Source organism: Hyperolius riggenbachi, chromosome 5 (assembly GCF_040937935.1).
Source record: "Hyperolius riggenbachi isolate aHypRig1 chromosome 5, aHypRig1.pri, whole genome shotgun sequence".
NCBI classification, from domain to species: domain Eukaryota; kingdom Metazoa; phylum Chordata; class Amphibia; order Anura; family Hyperoliidae; genus Hyperolius; species Hyperolius riggenbachi.
This window is the reverse complement of record NC_090650.1, coordinates 48,437,876-48,456,278: the sequence shown is the minus strand read 5'-3', so window position 1 is coordinate 48,456,278 and position 18,403 is coordinate 48,437,876. Positions and strand designations below refer to the sequence as shown.

General features: G+C 49.0%; 1 protein-coding gene across 1 annotated transcript in view; it reads right to left on the bottom strand.

Annotated features, from left to right (window-relative positions):
* MSRB2 (methionine sulfoxide reductase B2) overlaps nt 1–18,403 on the bottom strand; it is a 33,420-nt gene that overhangs the window by 13,387 nt on the left and 1,630 nt on the right. Inside the window, exon 2 of the mRNA XM_068238581.1 lies at nt 5,672–5,772. Within this exon, the coding sequence (XP_068094682.1) occupies nt 5,672–5,772 (101 nt within the window). The remainder of the gene's footprint in view (nt 1–5,671; nt 5,773–18,403) is intronic.

Sequence of the window (18,403 nt, the reverse complement as noted above, 5' to 3'; positions counted from 1 at the left end):
AAAGGGGCTCCCTGGCACTCGCTCACTACCCAAAGGGGCTCCCTGGCACTCACTCACTACCTAAAGGGCCTCACTGTCACTCACTCACTCCCTAAAGGGGCTCCCTGTCACTCACTCACTGCCTAAAGGGGCTCCCTGTCACTCACACACTACCTAAAGGGGCTCACTGGCACTCGCTCACTACCCAAAGGGGCTCCCTGGCACTCACTCACTCCCTAAAGGGCCTCCCTGTCACTCACTCCCTAAAGGGGCTCCCTGTCACTCACTCACTGCCTAAAGGGGCTCCCTGTCACTCACACACTACCTAAAGGGGCTCCCTGGCACTCGCTCACTACCCAAAGGGGCTCCCTGGCACTCACTCACTACCTAAAGGGCCTCACTGTCACTCACTCACTCCCTAAAGGGGCTCCCTGTCACTCACTCACTGCCTAAAGGGGCTCCCTGTCACTCACACACTACCTAAAGGGGCTCCCTGGCACTCGCTCACTACCCAAAGGGGCTCCCTGGCACTCACTCACTCCCTAAAGGGCCTCCCTGTCACTCACTCCCTAAAGGGGCTCCCTGTCACTCACTCACTGCCTAAAGGGGCTCCCTGTCACTCACACACTACCTAAAGGGGCTCCCTGGCACTCGCTCACTACCCAAAGGGGCTCCCTGGCACTCACTCACTACCTAAAGGGCCTCACTGTCACTCACTCACTCCCTAAAGGGGCTCCCTGTCACTCACTCACTTCCTAAAGGGGCTCCCTGTCACTCACTCACTCCCTAAAGGGGTTCCCTGTCACTTACTCACTACTTAAAGGGCCTCCCTGTCACTCACTCACTCCCTAAAGGGCCTCCCTGTCACTTACTCACTAGCTAAAAGGGGCTCCCTGTCACTCACTCACTACTTAAAGGGCCTCCCTGTCACTCACTCACTCCCTAAAGGGCCTCCCTGTCACTCAGTCACTCCCTAAAGGGGCTCCCTGTCACTCACTCACTAGCTAAAGGGGCTCCCTGTCACTCACTCACTAGCTAAAGGGGCTCCCTGGCACTCACTCACTGCCTAAAGGGGCTCCCTGTCACTCACACACTACCTAAAGGGGCTCCCTGGCACTCACTCCCTAAAGGGGCTCCCTGTCACTCACTCACTACCTAAAGGGGCTCCCTGTCACTCACTCACTACCTAAAAGGGCTCCATGTCACTCACTACCTAACCTGGGGGTCCCTGTCAGAATCCAGGTGAGAGGTGTCTACCATAATAAGGGGGCATTCTGCCTATTTATGTGAAATGCTGTCTGTCTATGTGCCTCATGACTGCTGAATTTGTCTTGTTGGGGGCCTAATGATTGAATGTTTACTTGTTGGGGGCCTCATGATTTGTTGGGGGCCTCATGATTTGTTGGGGGCCTCATGATTGCTGAAATTGTCTTGTTGGGGGTCTCACGATTGCTGAATTTGTCTTGTTGGGGGCCTCATGATTGCTGAATTTGTCTGGTTGGGGGCCTCATGATGGCTGAATTTGTCTTGTTGGGGGCCTCATGGTTTGTTGGGGGCCTCATGATTGCTGAATTTGTCTTGTTGGGGGTCACATGATTGCTAACTGCGAGACTATGGGAAAAGCTGAATCATTACCATATGAGACAATAGCATTAAACCTACTTTTTTAGCTTTTTCAAACAGAAAATAAAACTGGGAGGTTCTAAAAAAATGATGGAGCACTTTCTCCTTCCGGCTTGAAGGAGGAAGTGCTCGATATTGAGGCTTGCAACGCGTCCATTCGGACACTTGCACCTCGTTGGGGGGGGCCCGGACTGATGATTTGTGAGGGGCCCCAAAATTTCTGATGGCGGCCCTGGTGACGCCAGACGGAGGGACCAGTGCTACCGCCGGCTGACACCTGACCTGAGTCAGTGTGCACACAGCGCACAAACTAGCAGAGCCTGAGAGACGACACACACACAGACAGTGAGTGCCAATCCTCAGATCTGACTGCTGCTCTTGATAATTTTTTTATATGCATCCTGGCTGGCTGGCCGGCCCTGATTCCGCCCCCCCCCCCCCCCCGCTCGCCCATATCCCCCCCGCTCGCCCAGTGGCTCCTGGGAATGGATATTAAACACAGGCATATATAGCATCATGCCTGCTGCTGTGTGGGTCTGGGCAGGACTCGGAGGGAGGGAGACACACTTGCTGCGCAGTGTACAGAGCAGCAGAGGGGACACCCTCATAGTGAGTGGCGTGACCCCTCTTGATATTATATGCCCCACTCTCCCCTGGCTGGCCCTGAGATTTGAGTGGGGGGGGGGGGGGGGCGCCACAGGTTTTCTTGCCTGGAGTGACAAAGTGGCTAGAAACACCCCTGTTCGTAGCGCTTGCTATGCTACTCTGATAAGGCGTGTTAACTTTGACAAGGCGTGCTATTTGTCTTAGTGAATCAAGCCCATTGTATTTATTATTTTCCGGGTCAAAGAGTTTACTTCCTGACTTGCGTGAATGACAAAACCACTCTGGAACCGCTTTTTACAAAAACGCAGCACGCAGTGGAGCGCCAGAAGGATGGGAAAAAAGCACAAAAAAAGCAAAAAGCTTGCGTTTTCCTTTTTACGTGTGAATGGGGCCAAATACCCAGATGACAGTCTAATAAATACATAAAAAACATAGATTATAATTTTATGTTTTTAAAATTATCTTTTCAATTTTTGATTTGTTATAAATTTTAAAAACTGAGTGTGAGGCCTGGAACCCACTGAAATCCGCAAACGCAAAACGCAACCGCTAGCGTTTTGCATGAGCGGTTTGCAAGCGGATTCATGCGAGTTTTCGGTCGCGTTTTGCAACAGTGTATTTTTTTCCTCAGCGGTTGTGTAGCGTTTTGCGTTTTTATCCTGATTGGTCCTGTGAATTATTTTTAATTTTGTTACTGTGTGCTGAACCGCAAAACGCTAGCAAAACCGCTCAGTTTAGGTTTTGCTGAGCGTTTCTGCTAGCGTTTCAATACTTTACATTGAAGCGCTAACGCTCCCAAAATGCTGCAGGTCCTGCGTTTGCGTTTCTGGGAAACGCAAACGCTCCTGTGGAAGTTGCCCCATCCATTAACATCAGCTGAGCGTTTTGGCAAAACGCTAGCGTATCGCAGCGCTGCCAAAATGCTCAAAAAACCGCTCTTGTGGGTTCCAGCCCTAACACTAAACGGCAATCTTTTTCTCCACTGCAAGCTAGCAGACACAAGATGTCTCTCCCCTCCCCCCCCCATCCAGGTGTACAGCAGAGAGCCCCTGCAGAGAATTCAGCAACTAACATGACATGCTAACATGCTGCTGGATCACTGAGAAGATGCGGTCAGCGGGCATGAAAATAGGGAAGCATGCAGAGCGATGGAGGAGCGTGGCAGACGGACAGGTGAGCTGGCGAATCGATCCTACTGCTAATTTATCAGCAGGGGCCTTGGGGACCACCATACATTTAGGGGGAGACCTGGGGGAAAGGGTGGCAGCCAGCTCAGAATTCTTGGGCAATCGCCCTGTGTGCCCATTTTGAAGTTCCAGAGCTGTGGTTGTATACCTATTTGTGTACGATTACAGCCATACCGCGCATGCACAGGTATGGTCCATGCCTGCTCAGAGGTAGGGAGCCCCTCATACACAAAAGAAAATGCCATGCATGAGCAGCTTCCTGCTACTGCGCAGGTGCGTGCAGTATTTGGACATGCGCCATAAGGACATGCTCATACATGAACATGGGAGTGCAGCCACAAAAGCATATCTGACAAGTTCTTGTTGAATATGCTTAAAGGGAACCTTAACTGAGAGGGAAATGGACGTTTCCTTTTAACCTCCCTGGCGTTCAATTTTCCCTGGATTTCTGTGCAAAAAGTGATAAAATGTATTTTTAAAACTTTTTTTTATTGTAACTTGCCAAAATGTGTCAAGCAAGGGTCTAGTATACAGTGCAGGAGAGTATTGATGTGTATGCACGTTTATACTGTTCACAGCATGATTTTATGGACGGATATATCTGTCCATACCACTAGGGAGGTGTTAAACAAACAATGGTACAGTGTAGAACAATGAAAAACACCCGGCACTCAAACCCAGTCCGTACACATGGGGGGCAGGCTCTGCACTTGCCTGTTATTCATTGAATACTTCCCCTGTTCCCAACACTCAAACAAATGGCATATAGCTGAAGCTCCGGACGTGCACCGGTTTCAAGTTCTGTGAACAACAGTCTAACAGTATGCGTACAAGGAGGCAGACCGGGCATCAGTCCCTTTAAGTTTCTTTAATGCAGCATCTTGCCAACAAACATTGCAGTGATACATTCACATAAAGTCACAAATGGATGGATCAAACCTGCGTTGATGAGAGTGTTCGGGGAGTGCAGGGTGCGGGTGACCAGAGGTAGATGGACGGCACTACAGCCGTTTCGCGCCCAGCTGGCGCTTGCTCACGTGCTTGTGTCCACACAAGCACGTGAGCAAGCGCCAGCTGGGCGCGAAACGGCTGTAGTGCCGTCCATCTACCTCTGGTCACCCGCACCCTGCACTCCCCGAACACTCTCATCAACGCAGGTTTGATCCATCCATTTGTGACTTTATGTGAATGTATCACTGCAATGTTTGTTGGCAAGATGCTGCATTAAAGAAACTTAAAGGGACTGATGCCCGGTCTGCCTCCTTGTACGCAGGTGTTAAACAGTGCCAGTTGCTTGGCAGTCGTACTGATGCATTTAGCTGCAGTAGTGGCTGAATCACACACCTGAAACAAGCATGCAGCTAATCCAGTCCGACTTCAGTCAGAGCACCTGATCTGCATGCTTGTTCAAGGGCTGTGGCTAAAAGTATTAGAGACACAGGATCAGCAGGAGAGTCGGGCAACTGGTATTATTTTAAAAGGAAAAATCCATATCCTTCTCAGTTTAGGTTCCCTTTAAAGGATAACTGAGGCGACTGTTAAATAAAAGTTTTTACCTTATTTGCTGCAAAAATTATCTGGGACGCAAACTCCTTCCCCCTTGAATTGTTTCCAACTGTGGCAAAAAGTGTCAGGAGCGGCCCCGACCCTCCTCTGGGTCGCTATCCTTGCCCCAGAAGCAGTTGTCCAGAATAGCCGCTGCACCTGCGCAGTTCACATAGCTGCACATGCGCAGTTCAGAACACCTCTGCCCCGCATCTGCGCTCACTGTGGTCTCCAGGACATTGTGCACGCAAGAGAAACAGCAGAGAGGTTTTGAACTGTTCAGGCGCCGCATCTATTGCATACTACGTCTTCCGGGGCAAAGATGGCGGCCTGTGCAGTTGGGGGGGGAGATGTGAGAGGAGGATGCAGATACTTTTTGCAGTAAGGTAAAAGATTTTATTCAACACTGCCGTCGCCTCAGTTATCCTTTAAAGGGACTTTGCGCTGCAACAGTGGGCCACAGGGTGATTGGGGAAGCTTCTCTGGACTGTCTGAGGTAAGTATCTTTTATCTTTGAGGCCACTTCAGGAATACTTTCAGCCATGTCTTGGGAAGCTCATTTTTATGCTGTTTCCGTACGTACTTCATGTATATTTGTGAATTTAAATTTGTAGTACATCAGTCCTGGACTCTTGTAATATTTTGTAAAATCTGCAGGACACTCGTCATCCAGTAAAAAAGTACAAATATCTGAGTTTATATTAATACTGATTACAGCTTCAGCTACTTACCAGCTCTGTTCCCTTTTCCCTGGTCACATAATACTGCTCAGGGCTCAGCTTCTCTTTCCAGTCAACAGATACAGCGGATTCATCGTACCTTGTAAGGGATCCTGCATCAGAGAAGAACACTGTATGAAAATAGTTTTGTAATAACTTTGCAAACATCAGACTATTAAGGGAACCTGAAGTGAGAGGACTACAGCAGCCGCCATCTTCATCTTCCATATCTTCCATTATAAACAATACCAGTTACCGGGCTGTCGATGGATTTTTCCAACCCTGAAGTGATGCAATACTTGCAATAACTTTAAGCGCTGGGTCCCTGGTTCGAATCCCAGCCAGGGCACTATCAACACAGAGTTTACTTGATCTACCTGTGTCTGTGTGGGTTTCCTCCCCGGCACCCCAGTTCTCTCCTACATGCCAAAAACATACATATAAATTAATGGACTTCCCCCTAAAATTAGCCCTAGATTATAATGGACATACGACTATGGTAGGGATTAAAATTGTGAGCTCCTCTGAGGGACAGTTAATGACAAGGCTATGTACTCTGTACAGCGCTGCGGAAGATGTCAGAGCTATAAACATACTACTAAAATAACAGTTAAACTTGTACAGAAAAAATATCCTGATTCTGGCACACAGGGCCGTGCAGAGGGTCCTTAAAGAGAACCAGAGACTATGGTAAAAACATTTTATTCATACCTGGGGCTTCCTCCAGCCCCATAAGCCTGGATCGCTCCCACGCCGCCGTCCTCCGCTTCCTCTATCCGCCGGTACCGGGTCCCGTAATCCCGGCCAGTCGAGCCAGTCGAGGCAAGCGCAGTGCGTCACTGCCGGCGGACGCGGCCAATTTTCTGCATGAACAGGGCTTTCTCCATATCCTTACACATGCGCCTTCAAACTACGCAGGCGCATGCGTAAGGATAAGGAGGGAGCCCCTGTTCATGCGGAAAATTGGCCGCGTCCGCCGGAAGTGACGGGACCAGTACCGGCGGATAGAGGAAGCGGAGGACGGCGGCGTGGGAGTGATCCAGGCTTATAGGACTGGAGGAAGCCCCAGGTATGTATAAAATCTTTTTTCATTTTCCACTATCCTTCGTCTCTGGTTCCCTTTAAGTGGGGGGGGGGGTCTCCCCCCCCCCCCCCCCCCTGAAATGCACAGTAGTACCTACAAGTGGTGGGGGATCTTGCCCTGAAGTGACATGTGACCTTCACCCCCCCCCCTCCCCCCCGGGACTCCAACTGTACCAAACCATACCCCTATCTATGGGTATTTTAAAAGGGGTAGTGCTTGGGAACCCAGAGCCCTCCCCTCTGCAGTGTTGCCAACTCAGCGATTTTGTCGCTATATTTAGTGGCTTTTCAAGTCCCTCTAGCGACAGTTTTTCTAAAAAGCGACTTAGCGACAAATCTGGCGACTTCCCTCCCCCAACCCAAAGCACTCACATATTAGGCCCGCCGCCCATCCTCTCGCAGGAGTCCCCCCCCCCCCCATCAAGCCGCTGGTATGCGCCCAGTACGGGGCAACCAATCACCTCACAGGATGCGGGGTCTGGGGTGGAGTCATCATGTAAATTACGTGATGGCGTCATCCAGCGACTTCTAGGACAGCCAATAGCTACTTTCCTTACTGACGAGTTGGCAACACTGCCCCTCTGCACGTGCCTACTGGCACATCACTTGAGTGTTACCTCCTTTGAGTAATACGTGACAAAAAAAGTCAGACCAACTCTGTCTCCATACCACTAATAGTAACATACCCCATAAAAGCAAGTGTCAAATCTCCAGCAGAATGTCGCACCTGTCAGCTATAAATAGCCTTTTCCTGAATGCCTGGCACCCCTTGTTGTTCAGCTGTAATCTTGTGTACTTTGGCATAATTGCCCAGCAGTGTGTACAGTCTTCCCTTTAGCAAGGTCACACTGGCAGCTTTTATATGGGTCATGTAATAATCATGTCTAATAAGCTCTGATGGTGTTTTTATTTTATATCTGTTTTCCAGGAATTTTATAACCTGCCCTATAAAAGTGAAGCCTGATTAATAATGGTTATTTTTGGGCAATGCAGGCCTTATTCAGCAAAGGCTGTGAAAAGTAGTCTCTATATTGTTTCACATCAACAGTTCAATGCAAATTTGAATTTGTAATTATCCCCACACATTGTTTGCATTGGCTGTTGAATGCAAACACTCTTTTTTTTTAGTATTCATACAGTTTTAAATTATATTTTTCAAACATACCAGACCAGCACACCCTGCAGATAGTTTACTCTCAGAATAGAGTCACAGCTTATATATACCGTATACACTGGACAAAGCTGGGTTTTTGTGTCCCTGGGCCAGAATTTTTGATGCTTTCCTTCCATGAGCACAAGCATTTTGTTTATCTTGAGGCACCTGGCAACTTATTTTATCTAGAGGCCAGGGGCGTAGCAATAGGGGGGTGCAGAGGTTGCGACCACATCGGGGCCCTTGGGACCTCAACTGCAGCGTTAACTCTCTATTGGTCCTGTGCTCATAATAATCACTTCTATAGATAGATACATTGAATAGTGGTAATCATTAACAAACTGCTCCCCATTCCCTTCTTGCACCTCTGACACTGTAGTTGCCATTGTCAGGTTTTGGTGCGCCGTATTAATTGTTATGTATAGAGTGCTTGGGGGGCCCCAATGTAAAACTTGCATTGGGGCCCAAAGCTCCTTAGCTACGCCACTGCTGGAGGCATGTGACTTCTTAATTCATTTATCTGGATGCTTGTCACTATGTAATATTTGTATAGGGTAGCATGTGACTGCCTTGATTATTTTATCTGGAAGCATGTGACTATATGGGCACTTATGTATCCGGGGGATAGTGGCAATTAAATTCAGATTTCGGGGCAATCCAGCTGCTTAATTCTGGTACTTGGGGGAGCACACATCTTATAACAGTATTATGGCCTGCAGATAAAGGCTAAACTGCCTCTAGGCCAGTATAATGTGATCTCCCATTGCCTGTTGGATCTTCCAATTTGCCTGAGCATCATTTCAAAGGATAAACAGGGAGGGTGAAAGGAAGGCGGGCGCAAATCCGTAGCTGGTGCTCTGGTTGTGGCAGGTGTGCCCTGATTTTGGGGGGAGAGGAGAGGGGGGAAATGCTTTACCTATGGAAGAATGGGTGCTTTGGTTTTGTGGGTGGATTCTGCCTGTGGGACGTGGTGTGTCTGCTTTTGTGTGTGTTGGGGGTGTGGATGGGGGTTGGGGTACTCGGCCCGTAGGAGGAAGGCTGCCCTGATAATGCATTTCTGTGGGATGTTGGGGCTCAGTGGGAGGAGTGCCCTGGTGCAGCCCCATCCTCTGTATCACCTATTGCTCTCCCAGTGCATGCAGGGCCGATACATGAGGCCCCCTGACCTAACCTGCCCACTTATACCCAACTCAGAAACATGCCACCAGGTCACGGAGGGAGAAGAGGTGTCCTTTAGGATGAAGACGGAAGCAAACAGACTGAAGGAGGAGCGTGCCAGGTGGATAGGTGAGTCGCTCCTCTGCAAACACTCTGCAGGGGCCCCGAGGGACCACTATTCAAGAGAACTGGGGGGTGCGTCAGATGGCTCTGGGTCCCTGGGCAATTGCCCAGTTTGCCCCCTACGCCAGTCCTGAGTGCATGGATCCAATACAGAGTCACTTTATCTCGTACACCAACACAAGTCTAATAATGCATGAAAAAGGGTCGCAAGAATACTTGGGCGCCCGATTTTGGCTAGTAGAATACCGATAAAGTTTACCAACATTCTAAGTTTCAAAATTGTAAATTACTGTTCTAAAATATTGGTAAATAATACTGATACCTTGCTACAACTTAACCTAACACTATTCTGATGCCTAACATTAACCACATTCCCCATGCCTAACCCTTAAGCTCCCCCCCATGCCTAACTCTTAAAAACACCCTCCAACCTAACCTTAACTGCCACCCACACCTACTGTATTTTTTGGACTATAAAACTCACTTTTTCTCCCCCAAAAGTGTGTGTGTAGTCGTTGCATCTTATAGTCCAATTACAGGGAGTTCTTGACTAGTGAACGCCTGCCGATATGAACCTCCAATGTCGGGCACTTCCTGTACTGTGCCCATGCAGAGGAGGACACAGGGGGACAAATTGAGGAGGCAAAGGGGCATAGAGGGGGACACAAAGGGGCATAGAGGGGGACACAAAGGGGCATAGAGGAAGACACATGGAGAACACAGGAGGACACAAGGGGGACAGAGGAGGACACAAGAGGTACAAGGGGGCATAATCCACAAGGTGTCCCTTCACCATGGATGCGCCAGGTTTAGTATATATTTTTCCCCTGGTTTCTGTCCTTTAAACCTAGATGTGTCTTATGGTCAGGAGCGTCTTATAGTCCAAAAAATACGGAAACCCTTTAAAACACCCCATGCCTAGTCTTAACTGCCTAACCTTAAACAGAACCAGAGAGGAACGCTTGTTAAAAACAGAAAAAGCTTTTATACATACCTGGGGCTACTTCCAGCTCCATACGCACGGATCGCTCCCACGCCGCCGTCCACCGCTTCCTTTATCGGCGGTACCGGGTCCCGTCACTTCCGATGGACACGGCCAATTGTCCGCATCACAGGGGCTCCCTCCATACCCGTACGCATGCGGCTGCGCATTATGCAGCCTCACGCGTACTTATATGGAGGGAGCCCCCTGTGATGCGGACAATTGGCCGCGTCTGCCGGCCGACTGGCAGTAATAACGGGACCCGGTACCGGCGGATCCAGGCAGCTGAGGATGGCGGCGTGGGAGCGATCCGTGCGTATGGGGCTGGAGGAAGCCCCAGGTATGTATAACAGCTTTCCCCCAACGTCTCTGGTTCCCTTTAACCGCCCCCCCATGACTAACTTTTAAAAACAACCCCCACGCCTAACCTTAACTGTCCCTCCCACATGCCTAACTCTCAGAAACACGCACCCCAAGCCTAACTTTAACTGCCCTCCCCCTGACCTAACCTTAACACACACAATCCCCCCCCCCCCACACACACACACACTTAACTACCCCTGCCGCCAATCCGCCACAATTACGACTGTGTTAGCGACAATTGCGGCGCACAAGTCTCTGCCGAAAGCAGGCACCCAAATTTCCCACTTCGATATTGACAGCCTATATAATCTTCCTGCAGTTTGCTGGATGCTGCTATAGCACTTTCATGCCACACAGCAGAAGTCTGAAGAAGATAAGAGGGCGTCCTGCAGTCTGGTAAACAGCACTATCAGACACATACACTAGTATGGAAAAGCTAGCCACAGATCACATGACCTTTATCTGGGAGTTAAAAAAATAAAGTTCTTTTTACTTAACTACAAACCTGTGTGGGAGAGAACATGTACAGATAGAAGCTATGAGCTACAGTATGAGCTTCTGCCAGCTGTACAGTGCTGGGAATGTGGAGTCATGTCAGGTCAGGTATAGCTACACGCCCAGCATCAGCTCAGATAACACTATCAGGCTTTCACTGTCTGCCTTGGCAGCTCATTATGTCATAGCTAATTCTGACTCAGACATAACTTCATCATGCTTATATAACCAGCGACAACATAAACATTGCTCATCAGAGGACAGAAGTTTACAGTGAAACATTGGTCAGAATGTTTAGTTTAACTTAGTGTAGGAACTAGGAAGGGGATGGGGGAGAAACTCTATTTAAAGTGCCTCTGGCAGGGCAATTCCTCCTTAACGTGGGTTGAAAGTCCATATTAATTGAAAAAAATTAAGATAAATCATCCAATAAGAAATTTAGTTAGCTTACCTCAGGGGCAAACCCAGGATTTTCAAGGGGGAGATTCCTGAAAGGTCTCCCTCATCCACACACAGTACAGTATAATAATATGGTAGGACATCCTGCTGGGTACACACAATGCAATTTCCCGTCCGACTTACAGGATCTGACAATTATGTCCAATTGACAACGGCATCCATCAGGAGCAGTTTGGATACAGATAATAATGAGGACAGCCGGCAACGGTAATGAAGGGGAAAGTGAAGCATTCACACAGCAGGGCTGTGCTGCTCATACCTGACTCTGTTAAGTTCCCCAGAGCTGCTCCATGCTCTGTACACACACTGCTGCTCCATGTTCTATACACATGCAGCTGCTCCATGCTCTGTACACACGCTGCTGCTCCATGCTCTGTACACACGCTGCTGCTCCATGCTCTGTACACACGCTCCTGCTCCATGCTCTGCACACGCAGTTGCTCCATGCTCTGTACACCACTGCTGCTCCAGCCAAAGTCAACTGTAGCAGGGAAAGAAAGAGGGCAAGTGCTGTGAGCTGCAGGTATTCTGGTGTCTCAACTTGTGTCTGTCCCTAGACACTGCACTGGCCCTGGTCTGAGGGGGGATTCTGGGTAGCTGTAATCCCCCTACCCTGCTTTTGCCTATGTACCTCTCCCGTTGTTTTTAGCTGGTTTTACACTTGTGCGGTGATCCCATTCCAGGGGAGCTTGTCCTAGCAGGATCACAGCACTGCAGGAAACCATACTTCATATGACCCTGCAGCAGAGGGCGCCGACAGGTTCACGTGCATAGGCCCGTCCCCGCTCAGTGACGTACTTCCTGCTGGACAGGAAGTACGTCACCAGAATTCACGTCGGTCCACATGTCATAGTCATGCAACAGGTTGCACAGGAAGCAAAGACCTCACCAGTTAAAGAGAAACCATAACCAAGAATTGAACTTCATCCCTATCAGTAGCTGATACCCCATTTCCCATGAGAAATCTATTCCTTTTTATAAACAGATCATCAGGGGGCTCTGTATGGCTGATATTGTGGTGAAACCCCTCCCACAGTGTGATGTCAGGACCAAGGTCCTGACATCACACTGTGGGAGACTTTTTGCATTGTGGGAAATAACAGCTATTTACAGCTGTTTCCAACTGAACAAAAAAACAAGCAACATCTCCTTCTACTGACATCACCTGCCAGCAGTAAAAATGTCACCATGTGATAAATGTCAGAATGTAAATCAGGGAGAGGAAAGATTTTACAATGGGCCAACACTGACTACATCATTTATACATAATTATTGTAAAAATAAAGCACTTTATTTTATTTTCACTGGAGTTCCTCTTTAATGTTGGTACAGTGCTGACAGTGTGCAGATTTCTGTGCAGCCTGGATGATACTGTAGCGTTGCAGCCATGCACAAGCAAGTCACAGACGACAGGCAATTCTCGCAGTAATCAAGAAGCTTACACAGGTAGCGTAGGTCTCACCAGCTGGTGTTTCTGAGGTAATCTACACAGGCCCAGAGTAGTGAGTAGATAGCGAGCAGGCTATAAGTGGCTGCCAGCCCGCCAACAGCTCATGGGTCTCCGACTGACGTATGGTGCATGCACCCGCTCGCTTTCCACTATAGCCGGATACAGAATACTGCAGGGGGTCAAAATACAGGTTTACTATAACAGAAGTTCCATTATATCAGAGTTTACTATACCGGGTGTTATTCCCATATACTTATAATGGTGCTTGGCTGGGACCTGGACATTTAGTTTACTATTCCCGAATGTTTACGTTTATAAGGAAATTATGCTGTAATACATACACTCTCTTTCTCTGTACGGTGCCCATTAACAGCACAATTTTTGGTACTTATCAGTTAGCCGGGCGCATCCTCTAGGTGGCGACAAAACTCCACCAGAGTTACATCTTTCCCTACTATCCATGGCGGCCTGGAGGGGGAATAGTAATTAGCGCCACCTGCCGGATGCGCCCGGCTAACGGATAAGTACCCAATTTGTCCTGAACAATCATATATTCGATCACATAATTCAGATCGTATTGTATGAAAAAGAAAAACAGCTGGTAGCCCCAATAGATCCTGAACTATCGCCTTATCAATCATTTCCATGAAGGACTGGTCGACTAGCAGTGCAGATTTTCATAGATACGACTGCAAATGGTTTCGATTCTGGAATAATTTGGGCTCTTTAGTGCTGCGGGTTGATTAGATGCTTTTCTTTTGATCTGAATTATCTTATGATCGTTAATAAAATCAGGTAAGAACAGACCCTTGAATGGCTACTTTTGTTTTAATATCAGCAACCAGAGCCCAGAATTATACCGTAGATGGGTGTTCTGTACTATTTTTTTTTAATGACTTGACAATCAGCTTCTGCTTTTTAAGAGAATTATCCCACCCTACCCCTCACACTGTTTGCACTGATCATGTGACTCTCCTCACTGCTCCAGTTGTTGCTCCCCACAGCAGAATTAGCTGTCAGCTTTGCCTTCACATAAAGAACCTTCAGATCATTGCCTTGACTGATATCAGACAGTTATAGCCTTCGTTATGCATGCCTGAATTCAATAAAGCCATTGGAATCAATATACAAAAAATATCTTATCGGCTTGTACTGATTCCCAGCGCTGCTCGTACAGCAAATACCTCCTCATCCATGAAGTTTAATTAAAAGCACAGGGCGTTGGGGTTAATTTCCTCCTGGATGTAATTCTCTGGAAGTAGCCACAGATGGTGCTTGGAAGACAGTGGAAATTTCCAGTCCATATATACAGAGCATTCATCCTCACTCATGCAGGCTCCTCTCTCTAGGAAGATAGCGATACTCACCTCTCATGACACATACATCCATGTACTGAGTTATACAATGCGCCAAAAAATGACAAGGGTTGCAAGACGCTCTAACATGACTGCGCGCCTTCCAGAGGTAATTTCATGAAAGGCAGTGTTCAAACCCACCCAGTCAGCAAAGAACTGCCTCACGTCCGGTCTGAGAGTTCAGTTGTAATTCCGTGTGGTGGACATCTACCAGCTACCCATACCAATCGCTTCCAAGTGCCTGATGGGTGCATGGGACGCCTGGCGGGTGCATGGGATGCCTGGCGGGTGCATGGGACGCCTGGCGGGTGCATGGGATGCCTGGAGGGTGCATGGGATGCCTGGCAGGTGCACGGAATGCCTGATGGGTGTACGGAATGCCTAGCGGGTGCACAGGATGCCTGGATGGTGCACAGTATGCCTGGTGGGTGCATGGGGTGCCTGCCAGGGGCATGGAATGCCTGGAGGGTGCATGGTATCTCTGGTGGATCTGCACGGGGTGCCTGGCAGATGCACGGAATGCCTGGCTGGTGCACAAGATGCCTGACGGGTACATGAAATGCCTGGTGAGTGCATGGGATGCCTGGTGGGTACACGGGATTCCTGACGGGTACATTGGATTCCTGGCGGGTGCGCAGGATGGCTGGTGGGTGTGCGGGATGCCTGGTGGGTGCACAGGTTGCCTGGCGGATGCAGGGGATGCCTTTCTGGTGCACAGGATGCCTGGCAGGTACATGAGATGCCTGGTGGGTACATGGAATGCTTGGCAGATGCACGGAGTGCCTGGTGAGTGAATTGGATGCAGGGCAGGTATACGGGTTGCCTGGCGGGTGCGCTGAATGCCTGGCGGATGCGCCGAATGCCTGGCGGGTGCGCCGAATGCCTGGCGGGTGCGCGTATAGTGTGTTGAACTGCTCTTGCATCTATGCTCCCCACTATTGTCTGTGTTGTGCAGCGCTACGAAAGATGTTGGAACTATATTTATTAACCCCCTTGGTAGTATGATTCTTTCCAGATTTTAGGGTCTAAAAGCGGTGCAATTTTTTAGCAAGTCTTTAGACCCTAAAACCAGGAAAAAATCATGCTGCTAGGGATCTGCAGCAACCCAGCAGCACTGACTCACCTCCCTGGAATCCAGCGCTGCAGTTTTCCCTCTATGCTCCGGGTGGTGCTGAAACACTGTAGTAAGATCGCCGTCTGCGTCATGACGACAGAGGGCGATCTCACGTTTGGGCGATCTCATGCAGGGCCTCCGTGGAGAGCAAGAAGAATGGTGGCCGATGTAGGGATCCTCCAGGAGGTGAGTAAAAATGCCCGCTGCGCGCATTGCTCTGCACATACCTCTGGCGGCTATCACAAGTCACGCTTGTTTTTTTATATTAAAAAAAAAACGAACAATCGCAGCAGCGATCAAAGCCCATCAATAGAAATGCCTATTTGTGGCAAGAAAAGGAGACAAGATTAATTTGTGTGCTAAGCTGTATGGCCGTGCAGCACACTGTAAGGCCCAGTGCACACTGGGCGGATCCGCCTGAAAATCTGCGTGGCTAATGTATCTCTATGGGCTGGTGCACACCGGCGGTTTGAGGTTTTTACCAAGCCGCAAACGTGCCTCTTGCTGCACGTTTGCGGTTTGCTTAAAACTTCAAACCGCCAGTGTGCACCAGCCCATAGAGATACATTAGCCACGCAGATGCTGATGCGGCCGGCGGATCTCATACAAAATCCGCTCGGTGTGCACCCGGCAAATATCAGCTCACTGCTCCAAAAAACCGCTAGCGTTTTGACGATCTGCTAGCGGTTTTGATGTGTACTGGGCCTTAAAGCTGCAGTGTGCTGAATTGTGAAAAATGGCCTGGTCACTAGGGAGTGTAAACCAGTGGCCCTTAAGCGGTTAAAGAGCAAAGGCCCATTTCCACAAGGTTATTACATTTAGCATGTATTTTTCCAGCATGCGAATTTACGCCTCTGGACTTGTCACATGCATCTAGCATAATTCACAATCATTGCATTGGAAACTGATGCACGGTGTGAAAATCTGCAGCGAGCTGTCCGATTCAAAATAGAGAATACGCATTCAGTATTGAAATTGCATTGCTTTCAGTACTATTGGGATTTTTTGCAATGTGAATTTGCGCTCCGTGGAAATGGCCTCAAAGTAGGGATTAGAAGGTTATTCAAAGCTGATAAAAAAGAAAATTTACATGCGATCATATTACGAAACCAATCTTCTTATTAAATGATGGGAACACAAACCAGTAAGTTAATTGGCTGCCCCCTAGAATTGGCTTTACTATTATAGGACTTCTGGAGTATGACAACAGCAGGGATTACTAGTAGAGTGTGAGCTCCTCTATTGCCTGGTACACACCATGCAGTTTCTCGTTGCACAGATCGATTATTTCCAACAGGTCCGATCTGATTTCCAATTGTTTTTCTGATCGATTTTGTATAGAAGTGATCACAAATCAGAGTGGACCTGTCAGAAATAATCGTTTCCACCCATCTATCTCACAATAAATTGCATGATGTGTACCAGGCATAAGGATGGGTACAAACCATGCAATCCTCTCATCAGATTGACTGGAAATTTCTCGCCGTTCGATAATTTCCAACATGTGCAATCTGCTTCCGATGCAGAAAGGGGTTGATTTTGAGATCAGTACTGCACAAATATCGACCCGTATCTCGATCGGAAGCAGATCGAACATGTTGGAAATTATCAAACGATGGAAAATTTCCCCTTGATCTGTTGGGAAAATCGCATCCTGTGTACCAGGCGTAAGGGACAGTAAGTGACACGATCCCTACATGCTCTGTAAAGGCCTGTACCCACTACGTGCTTTTTCTGATGACCCGCGATTATTTGTGCAACGTTGTTTCTGTAATCGTGCGTCATGGGTACAGATGTGTGATTACACAAACTACGTTTAGCGGTGCGCAGCGATAATGACCGTCATTATCGGATCCTTAAGATCTCCGACGACTGCTGCGGAAAGTACCGTGATCGCTTGAACTCTTGTTTGCGCCCGTCGTGTGCCATTGCGTATACCCGCCACCAGGAAGATGGATCTTGCAGTGGCGTAGCAATAGGGGTTGCAGAGGTAGTAACCGCATCGGGGTCTTTAGGCAAGAGGGGCCCCAATGGGGCCCTTCCTCAACCAAAGTATTAGCTGTTTGCTATTGGTCCTGTGGTGGTAATAATCACTTATATAGATGCTTTGAATAGTAGTAATCATTAGCAAACTGTTCCCCATCCCCTTCTTGCACCTCTGACACTGTGGATGACCTTGGCAGGTTTTGTTGCACGGTATCAAGTGTTACATATAGATTGCATGGGGGGGGGGGGGGGGTGCTCCAACACTTTATCCTAGTGTAGGTTATCACGTCGGAACAGGTGCCCATGTAAAACTCGCACTGGGGCCCATAGCAGGGGCGTAGGAATAGACCCTGCAGCCCCTGAAGTTGCAGGGGGGCCCCTAGCAAGTCAGGGGCCCGGAGGAGGAAAGGCTGTCACCACCGGCGTACCTACCGGGGATGCGACTCTCTCAGCCGCAGGGGGGCCCTGCCGCCCGGGGCTGCTCTGGGGCCCGCTCACTGTGTGTGGGGGGAGCGCTGCTCTGTAGCAAGGTGCTCAACTGGCCGCAGCGTCTAATAGACGCTGCGCCAGTTCATTCCCCGCAGCCCCGCTCTGGCAGCCTGCATAGTCTCCGGCAGGCAGAGCAGGGCTACGGCAAGATGGCCGCCGAAGAAGCCCTGCACTGGAGACTATTTGTGTCTCTAGTACAGGGCTTCGGCAGCCATCTTGCCGTAGCCCTGCACTCTGCCTGTCAGCGCGGGAGATGTGCTGCAGGAGGACTCGGGGAGCTGCGAGCCAGATGCCGGGAGAGGAGAAGACTTCTGTCAGGTAAGTGAATTGTTTTTTTTTCACAGGTGCATTTTTTTTTTCTAGTGTCTGCTGCCTACATTGTGATTTTCAGGTGTCCGCTGCCCACATTATGATTTTCTGGTGTCTGCTGCCCACATTACGATTTTCTGGTCACTGCTGCCCACATTGCGATTTTCTGGTCACTGCTGCCCACATTGCGATTTTCTGGTGTCTGCTGCCCACATTATGATTTTC